The sequence below is a fragment of the Symphalangus syndactylus genome, chromosome 12, assembly GCF_028878055.3.
Source record: "Symphalangus syndactylus isolate Jambi chromosome 12, NHGRI_mSymSyn1-v2.1_pri, whole genome shotgun sequence".
Lineage (NCBI taxonomy): Eukaryota > Metazoa > Chordata > Mammalia > Primates > Hylobatidae > Symphalangus > Symphalangus syndactylus.
Window position 1 is genome coordinate 54,522,501 of NC_072441.2, and position 10,644 is coordinate 54,533,144.

At 38.3% G+C, this 10,644-nt stretch overlaps 1 protein-coding gene across 2 annotated transcripts in view; it reads right to left on the bottom strand.

Annotated features, from left to right (window-relative positions):
• The window catches only part of DPH5 (diphthamide biosynthesis 5), a 35,462-nt gene extending 25,904 nt beyond the window's left edge, over positions 1-9,558 (bottom strand). The window contains exons 1-3 of one of the 2 annotated variants that reach the window (XM_063625649.1): positions 9,431-9,558; positions 9,054-9,211; positions 5,389-5,513 (exon numbers count right to left, since the gene is read on the bottom strand). In XM_063625649.1, coding sequence (XP_063481719.1) covers positions 5,389-5,513; positions 9,054-9,188 — 260 coding nt within the window. In that variant the 5' untranslated portion in view covers positions 9,189-9,211; positions 9,431-9,558. Of the gene's footprint in view, positions 1-5,388; positions 5,514-9,053; positions 9,212-9,412 lie in introns of both variants that reach the window. The other variant, XM_063625648.1, reaches the window with a different exon arrangement.
• Between the last annotated feature and the right edge of the window lie 1,086 nt (positions 9,559-10,644).

The window sequence follows — 10,644 nt, forward strand, 5'->3', positions numbered from 1 at the left end:
AGCTACTCGGGAGGCTGAGGCAGGAGAATGGTGTGAACCCGGGAGCGGAGCTTGCAGTGAGCTGAGATCGTGCCACTGCACTACAGCCTGGGCGACAGAATGAGACTCCTTCTAAAAAAAAGAACTTTTCCTTTGCATACATAACTTGGCTGTTTGATGAAAAAGGCCTAGTTTTCAGCCTATCTTGGCTTTCCTTTTCTTTTTTTTTTTTTTGACACGGAATCTCGCTATGTCACCCACGCTGGAGTGCAGTAGCGTGATCTCGGCTCACTGCAACCTGCACCTCCTGGGTTCAAGCAATTGTCCCTGCCTCAGCCTCCCGGGTAGCTGGGATTACAGGCACCTGCCACCATGCCCAGCTAATTTTTGTATTTCTTGGTAGAGATGGGGTTTAGTCATGTTGGCCAGGCTGGTCTTGAACTCCTGACTTGAGGTGATCTGCCCACCTTGGCCTCCCAAAGTGCTGGGATTACAGGTGTGAGCCACTGCACCCAGCCTCTTGGATTTCTATATGCCTTCCTCATTTCTAGCTTTTGATTCAAAGTGAGAGACATGTGACTCTTTCACTTGAACACTTTGAGGTCATTGTAGGGTTATTAATTGACCTAACTTCAATATTGTTGGGTCTCTCGTAAAAGGGAGGCCCGAGAAGAGGGAGAGAGAGTTAGGGGAATGGCTGGTTGGTGGGAGCAGTCAGAACACACGCAACATTTATCGGTTAAGTTCGCCATTTTATATGCGCTTGGTTTGTGGCAACCCAAAGTACAATAGTAACATCAAAGATCACTGATCACAAATCACCATTAACAGATGTAATAATGAAAAAGCTTGAAATATCACAATAATTACCAAAATGTAACACAGAGACAGGAAGTGAGAACATGCTATCAGAAAAAAATGGCACCAATAGGAGTGCTCAGTGCAAAGTTGCCACAAACCTTTAATTTTTAAAAAATGCAATGTATGTGAAATGAAATAAAGCAAAACACAATAAAACAAGGTAGGCCCGTACATAAATTTTCACAGCTTGTCACTCAGTCTTTATATGAGAGTCCTATCTCATATAATATTGCATTTTATATCGGTCCAGCAGTCGTTTTATTTATAACTGTATTCATTTGGTTATTGTGTATAATTAGGATGTGTGTATGCATATATACGTGTATGCATATTTGACCTGTTGCCTTTCCTTTTTTAAGATAAGATCTCAAGATTGTAAGTAGGTAGATTGGAGTAAAGAAAGACTATAGATACATATAAATATGGACACGTGAAACGTAACCCCTTATCAATTTAGAACTGCATTTTAAAGGCCTTTTTCCCTCCTAATAAAAATTCCAGGCCCTACTGGGTAAAGCAACATTAGCATGTCTGAGAAACCACATGCAAACAAGCAGAACCTGTGGACTGGTCAATGCATACCAAGTAGGAAGATAAAGGGCTTTCACCCCATGAAGCAGTCAGATACATATTAACAAATGCCCACCAGGGAAGCCTGTTTTTAATCACATACATAAAATAAAACTACTATGAAATATAATCATTAATTTGATTTCAAATAAGCTTTTAAAAAATAACATGAATATCAATTATAAAGAATTGTTTTTAATATCACCTTCAACAGAATCTCACTACTTAACATTAAGAGTAAAGAAAACTAAATCAGTTACTTGGTGAGTTATTTAAGTAAATGAAAAAGAAAAACTGGTTCAAAATTACATCTCTATCACAAGTTTATTTAAAATGAGTAGACACATACATATACACACAAACAAATTTACTATTTCTAGGTATATGGCTCTATCTAAAATTATATATGTGTATAGTATGTATGCTCAGAAATAGTAATAAATGTGTCTGTAATAACATGCTTGTTACTTGAAATTGTTCTAAAGGCAATTTCAAAAAAGGAGATCCAAAAATGTTCTGATTAATGGAATCGATAAAATAAAGTACATAAAGGTGACCAATTTGAATATACAAAATCTGATTTTTTTTTTTTTTTGAGACAGAGTCTTGTTCCATTGCTCAGGCTGGAGTGCAGTGGCACAATCTTGGCTCATGCAACCTCCACCTCCCGGGTTCAATCAATTCTCCTGCCTCAGCCTCCTGAGTAGCTGGGATTACAGGCGCTTGCCACCATGCCTGGCTAATTTTTTGTATTTTTAGTAGAGATGGGGTTTCGCCACGTTGCCCAGGCTGGTTTTGAACTCCTGAGCTCAGGCAATCCACCCGCCTCAGCCTCCCAAAGTGCTGGGATTACAGTGTGAGCCACCGCGCCGGCTAGTATGTTTGTTTTAAATTTTATAGTGCCTCCCTTTTTGACATAAGTGTGGCTGCTGGGCCAGAAATTCAGTAATGTTTACAATGATATAGTGAAAATGAGGTTTTCATGAACTATGGAAGCACTAACACTTGGCACTATCCTTTTGAAAAATAAGTGACAATATGCTTTATTCTAGAAAATGTCCATGTCCACACCTTTTGATATTTTATTTCTAAAAACCTATTTTGGAGGATCTACCATAAGGAAACAATCTAAAATATGGGGATAAGGAAGTGGGAGGGAGGCAGGTATCATATACATAAATTTATACATGATAGCTTTATTTATACTGAAGAAAAATAGACTAATAATAATAATGCTGCCATTGATTTTATAGTTATTAGGTGCCAAGCACTGTTCACATTCATTACATGGAATGGAAGCAGTCAAACAGCCTACATCAGGACATATTATCTGTATATGTATGCCACTAAGGAAAAGGCATACAACATAGGGATAAAAATTTCATATTCATTATAATAATACAGTTACAGAGCATATTGAAATACAGAATGGAATAATAAAACAGAACCATCATTAGAAACAGTGTGTTTAATAAAGACTTCTTATGCAGAGAATTAGGGATAGAATGTTTGAGACTGTCAACTCTCACAGTGATTAAGTTCTATTGATTTAGTCTATTTTTTTAGACTCATTTACTTTCTTCGTGTGATCTATTTCCATATTCCTTTCAATAACCTGGGTAAAAGAACAAAGATGAGACTACATGAACTTACTTAACTATGACTTTAAATTGTCTTCAAGAACTTCATATTGTTGGAGATGGACAGTGCTGATACTTGCACAACAATGTGAATGTACTTAGTATGCCACTGAACTGTACACTAAAATGGTTAAAATGACACATTTTGTCATGTGTCATTTTACCATTTTAAAAATACTGAAAAAAGAATTTAAGATTCAGCATCTTAAACAATCTTCTTTTTATATATTTTATTTAAATAAGAGGGGTCTTAAAATTAAATAAGGGATATTTTTTGTTCATATCTAAGAATTTCAGTGCCTTGCTGCATTCGATATTCCTTACCTGATTTCTCCTCCATTTAATCCACTCAAATTCCAATTACAATTACACATTCCCCACCATGCCATTTCCAACTATCATATCCTAACTATAATCTGCCAGTAAATAAAAAATAACTGCAGTACAGTAAATATTCCTTAAATCTGAATTTAAATACAAGGCTATATACGATGAATCACTAAGAAAGGGCAAATTAAAGGAGTTTAAAATGGAAAAAAAAAAAAGGCACTCCGGAATAAAACAGGAATGAAAGAGGTAGCATCTGAGCTGTATACTAATTTTACAGTACAATTAGGTATAATTAGGAACTGAGAAGAACTGTTTTAAGGAAAAAGCTTGAGTAAAGAAATGGGGGAAGAATATTATAAAACACGAAATGGAAAGTTGTACCATTTGGTTCTAGCATAGCAGTTAAAGAGTAGCTAGGGAAAAAAGAAAGACTTCAAGATTTAAGGTCATGAGAAGTCACTGAAGGTTTTTGAGCATGGGAGCAATTACATCAAGGTACTTTCTCTGTGCCTCAGTTTTTTCACTTATGTGAGCATTCTTCCTCTACCTTTCTCCTGGCCCACCCCATAATCTCCATCTGTTGAACTCTATCCAAACCCAGCTCAGGTTCCAACTCCTCCATAAAACCACCACTAATCAACTCCAAACATCATGTCTTTAAATTCATACACTTATTTCTGTCCTCATCTTACAGTCAAATTTTCAGTGTTATATTGAAGCTATTCAGTCTTTCCTTTTTGAATAGTCTCTTTTCCTGGCTTCTGTGACAACATACTCTCTTGCTTTTTCTCCCTCCTCCTCTGGCTCTAGGTACACGATGAAATTCCAAGGTTTCCTAGGGCTATCCTAGGTCCTCTTCTTTTCCCACTCTTCTCTCCTAAGCTGATTCTATCCATTCCTCCAGCTTTAAACACTATAAACATACTGATGACTTCAAAAGCCATTTATCTAGGATGACCTCCCAACCCAAGCTCTAGCAGCAGCTAACTGCCTACTTGACATTTCAAAGTTAACATATTTCCAGAACCAATTCTTGTTTCTCCAAATCCTGTTCTCTACCAGTTTTCAAGTGACATTATCAACCACTCATTTATAAAGCTAGAATCCTGGGAGTCAGATTTACTCCTTTCCTTTTCCTTATCCACCACATTCATCTTGGCATTCTTCTTCTAAATATGTTCCCATCTTTTTCTCTTTTCCACCAAAAACATTCTTGCCTCCCTAAAATCCATTTAGCTAAGCATTTAGAGTGATCTTTTAATGCTAATCAGATTTTGACTTTTCCTGCTTTGAATCCTGCAAAAGTTTACCACTGTATTTCAATTAAATTCCTATCCCCTCCAAGGTCTTACATGGTCCTTATGTTCTTTAAATCTGTGATATAAATCTTAGGTAACCAGCTGTAGACAAAGAACTCTTTTGTTTGGCTTGACATTAGAGATTGATGATGCTTGACTAGGCAGTAGATGCCCATCTTCGTGGTAATGACAAAGAACAGGGTTCCCAATGGACATAAGAAATTGAAATCAGAGACTTGATAAACGATAAATTCAAGGCAAGCAAAGTGATGGCAGTATTGCCAAATAGTAGATGATTACAAAAGGAAAAAAAAAACCTAGGACAAAAGAAGTCGAAGATGCTTGAAATTATCAGCAGCAAATGGCAGGCATGATTTTTGATAATGTAATGAAGTATTTAATAATGATATACCAGTTAAGGCATTTGTTGCCCTACATGACCTTCTAAAACAGCAGAAGCAATGATACAAACTTCGTAGTTGACACTTGATAATGTAGTGGTACATATGATGATATATTTACTAAGTAGCTTTTCTTCATTAATCTCAAAGATCATGAAAGTTTAAACGATGACATTTTAGATACAGCTTAAGTAAACAGAGTTCCTTATCAGGACCTGGCAGGTAAAAGTTTTAAATGCAATAGAATAATTCTTACTGATTAAAAAAAAGTAAATGAGTTAAAAACTCAAAATATCTGCCTTGACTTACCCAAATGGATCACCAACCACAAGGAACGCAACATCATTGATATCAGCATCCTTTAAAATATTATCTGCTTCTTGTTCCACTTCTTCTCTATCAGCAAGAATCAATTTTCTTCTGTAAAACTCTTCCTACAGATATAAGAGACAGCAGGTGACCATTCTAACACACATACACACACACACACACACACACACACACACACACTCTTTGTTTGGGACTGGTGCATATCTTGGCAACCACCCAAACACAGATCATTCAATACAACTCATCAGTGAGCCAGTACTTTATATCATGTTGCAATTAAACTCTGTATCTGGGGCTGTCTTAATATCCCAAAGGAGGCGAACCTCTTAACATCTGAGGCTTTTTGCATTTTAAATTTATTTCTAAATTTGGTTCTAAAGGCCAAGCAGAACACTGTAGGATGAATACGGGATATGTACACATGAACCCTACTTCAGAAACATGATGTAACACAGAATAAATATATTAAACAATAAGTTTAAACAAACATGGTGGTTTAGCTTTTATTAAATTTTCAATGGTTAAACATATGGCAACTCAGCTAGAAAAAAAAGGCAGCACCAATGAGAAATAATAGAAAATTAGCTGTTTACAGAACCAGTGAACATTCCTAAATAAATGCAAAAGATACTAATTTAAAACTATATTCCTTAGTTTCTGCTAAAAAGGCAGAGTTGCAGGAGCAATAACTGAATTCTAAATATGTAGGAAGTTTGCAAACAAATTGGTTTGTGATTTAATTCCCTGCAGCTCAACTCTAGAGAACAAATCCAGTAGAGAGTGAGCTAGTAAGCTAGTGGTCATCTGATAGTGGTTACAGGCTATTATGCAAGACCATGAATCCTTTTCTTTTTTTTCATCTTGTCAGCCAGTACAGAATGAAGGATCATGAATCTTAAAACTGATTTCCTGAGAAGTAATAAGTAATTCAAATGGAGTAAAACTGGATGCACAGATAAATAATATGGTTTCTTACATACTGAGAACTTTGAGTGAGTTACTAAAAGTTATAAGGATTGCTGTAGTGCAACGGTGTCTGGTACTCAATAATATCTGTCAAACAAATGAGTACATGAACAAATTATTAAGCAGGGCAGGATCCAGCATTGACCATTTTGCTTGAATCCTACCTTCTCTGTAGGTGTTCTGTGAAGTTACACTTTGTGTAGCTATTATCTATCCTTAAGAATACAGAGGCACAGTACAGTGTAGAGGTCAAGAGTGGTAAACCTCCGCCGGGTGCAGTGGCTCTCACCTGTAATCACAGCACTTTGGAGGCCGAGGCAGGTAGATCACCTGAGGTCAGGAGTTCGAGACCAGCCTGGCCAACATGGTGAAATCTAATCTCTACTAAAAATACAAAAATTAGACAGGCGCAATGGCACACGCCTGTAATCCCAGCTACTCAGAAGGCAAGAATTGCTTGAACCTGAGAGGCAGAGGTTACAAGGGGCCGAGATCGCACCACTGCATTCCAGCCTGGGCAACAGAGCGAGACTCCAACTCACAAAAAAAAAAAAAAAAAAAAAGAAATAATAATAATAATAAAAAGAGTGGCAGACTTCAACTCAGGACTGCTTTGGTTCATCTCCTGGCTCTATCATTCACTATCTGTATGAACTTGGGCAAGTTTGTTAACTTCTCTATCCCTGCAAAATGAACAGTAATTAGAATAATAATCCTAATCTACATGTAAAGCATTTAAAACAGTGCACAGTAACTGTTCTGTAACTGTTCTATAAATGTCAGTACTTCTTATTGTGGAGAAACAGATATTCCAGCACCTTAACAAAGAACACATAATTTACTGTAGGTAAGGCTGGGTCCAGCTTCAGGTCTTGACTCTGTAAGTAATAACTCCAGAAGTTTTGACTTTGGAAAAAAATACTTTACAAAATAACAGCAGCCAAAATTAACATTTAGCTACCACTGAAAATTTACAAAGCACTTTCATATACATCATCTCAATAAAACACTACATAACCCTCCAACTGGTAATTGCCACTTGACAAACGAAGAAACTGAGGCTCAGAGAAGTTTGGAAATGTGACCATTAACAATTTCTATTTCTGAACACTTTTGTGCCACGTACCATAGCTAAGAACCTATGCTAACAACTATGCTGAACACCAAAAGTAGGTGTTTTTTACCCCATTTAAAAAATACACTAAAGTTAAAGGGCTTGTCCAAGGTCACATTAACATGTAACAAAGTAAAGACAAAACTATATCCACACTTTCCTCTATGCCATCCCCTGATATCTCATTCTATCAAACTGCTGTTTTGTTATTTGTCTCTCTTTTCTTGAAGGTGTTAAGTTCTTTTTACTTTTCCTTAATCACTAATTAGAGAGGCACATTTCCATCATTTCGAGCTTAGATATTTTGGTTCTATCCTAAGAGTGAAAAAATGAGAAAAAAAAAGTTTTTTAAATCAAAGCTGCCCTTAGGTTGGGTGTGGTCGCTCATGCCTATATAATCCCAGCACTTTAGGAGGCCGGGCGGGCAGATCGCTAGAGTCCAGGAACCTGTGACCAGCCTGGGCAATGTGGCAAAACCCTGTCTCTACAAAAAATACAAAAAAGTTAGCTGGGCATGATGGCATCCACCTGTAGTCCCAGCTACTCGGGAGGTTGAGGTGGGAGGATACTTGAGCCCAGGAGGTTGAGGCTGCAGTGAGCCATGATCGTACCATCGCACCCCAGCCTGGGCAACAGAGCGAGACTTATTATCTCTCTCTCTCTCCACGTATATGTATATATCAAAGTTGGTCTTTACACACAACTTTTATTTAAATGCATGGCCAATTCAAGTAGCAATTCTTAATTCCTTCTTTAAGATTTTAAAGTAATCTGAGGCCTAAAAATTTTAAGTCTATTTTTTGTTTGGAAGACATGACAATTCTAAAAATCTGCTCCCTCCTCCCATAACATATGTATTAATCTTTTGATTTACATTCTACTTAGAGTTTGACAATGAACCTGAAGTTGACCCTTCCCTCAAATTTACTGGGCCCTTTAGAGGGTCAACTAAATGTATAATACACTAACACATACTCTGGTTACTTAGTGTATACTCATATAAGTGTATACTTATACATTTGTATATATTAAGTCCAGGCTCACTTAATATATATTAAGTGTACCTACAAGTGTATCAGTATAAGCCTTATTGGGAGATAGTCTAAGATAAGATCTCTCTGGATATGATACAAAAAGGCAATCACCATTCCCTATGGACATACTTCAAAGGGGGAAGCTTTCAGCTTGGGTTTTGAATATATAACCAACTCGTTAAGGCTGTGTCAGCACCTCATTAGCACTCAACTCAGAAAGGATTTCTTGACTACCTTATGAAATAAGGGGTTTTGATAACTACCCCCCAAGAGTATAAAATAGCTTTCCTATTTACTGGAGAAAGCCACAAAATTAGACTTGTAAAATAGGACAAAGCACCCTTTCATTTTCCAAGTCACTTGGTTGGTGTATAATTTCCATTCTTCTGCTCCTCAGATCATTAATGAACAAGGGATGCGTTTCAAAGGGTTTAAACAAGCAGACCTAAAAATTCTGTTCAGCTTAGTGTATGAAAATCCGATGTTAGACAGCTTTCTTCCCAGGAGGCTGGGGAACCCTCAGCACCTACCAAGGCTTCCTTCCCTACAGTCAGGACTGAGGTGTAGACTTCCAGATACACTCGACTGCAGCGTCTAACAACTTCCAGGCCCTTGACTGTGATGTCCTTGGCATCTCCCAGGCCCAAGCCGATGAGATAAAGCATTTCAAACTTCAGGAGAAGAGAGACTGCAATACGAAGTGGACAGAAAAACCGTCAGTTACGCCGAGGACATCTAAAATCTAGTGATGAACACGAAGATGACAACCAAAGTAGCACAAGAGAAGCGGCAAGTCACAAGGAGGGGTTTGGGAACCTTATGTCACGCTTAAGGACTGGGATAAGAGGTTTTAAACAACCCTACCAGTTTTGCCGCTTGTTACACAAACCTAGGAGCAGCCAATTACCCGCTGAGAGAATCGTAGCTAGTTCCCTGGCCTTTCCAAATGCCGAACTACCACCTTTCCGCCGAAGCAACTGCCAAGGCGCCGGCTCCGTGCAGAGCAAAGACCCACGCCGCCGGCCTCACCTACGGTGCCGCAAAATGCTGGTGCCTTTACTGCACTTTACGACTAGCGGGAGGGGGCCGAGCTAGCGGGCTACTGGGCTGAGGAAACCAGACCCCGCCTCCACCGGTAGAAACCAGCCGGCCGCTGGGGCAGGGCGGCGAAAGGTCAGTCGGGCGAGAGGAGTCCGTGGAGCAACCGTTTCATAGCCTCAGGGAAAGGACCGGGCGTGCTCACAAGCCCCCTAACCCATGGCTTAAACACCCACTTCCTAAGCCTGGGTAAGTGCAGTAGCTCTTCGCCCGAGAGGAGCCACGTGGGAGAGAGTCGGGAGGGGCCCTGTGCCCTACTCCTCGTCTCCAGAAACTGGGAGGGCTGGGAAGGATTTTCCTGATTTGTCCCGGATTTGGCCCAGTGCACAGATTTTAATTCCCACCGTCTCATCCTCCTGTAGTTCAACTAGGTGTCTTCCTGGTGAAGCATCAGATTGGCAAACACAGCAGTGAGTGTGCTTCTGATATTTATAAATATGCCTGCCTAGGCATATTTATATTTGATATTCCATTAATGGCTTTTTGGTAGTTATTTAAAACATACCACCCTCTGTATTTAATAAAGATGGAAAAATACGTAACTCAGCTACTAGTGGATAATGATTTATTCAACAAACATTTAATACCTACTGTGTGCAAGGGATAGTGCTAAACCTTAAAGATGAGAATGCAAATAAGATGCAGTCCCTGAATTAACTAAATCAATAGTTTGGTAAAGAAGAAATACAAATGAACAAATATAAAATCTCAAATTGGTTAGTAAGTATATGTAGAGTAATACTGTAATGAAGAGGAGAAATTCCTTCACGTCATATGCTACTTTTATTTTGAAGTAATAACATAGTTGAGTCACTACATTACATTATGGACAAATTATAATTACCTTACATTTAAGAGAAGTCATCCTTCAATTGTCCTGTTTAAGCAGTTTGTCTATTGAAAAGAAGACATCAGAGTGACTGACTAAACTCCATCTGACCTTACTGTGAATGAAGAATATTATTTTACTCTCAAGCTGGCCCTTTAACCTACATGTTCCCAGAGATTGCCTTTGTTAGAGGA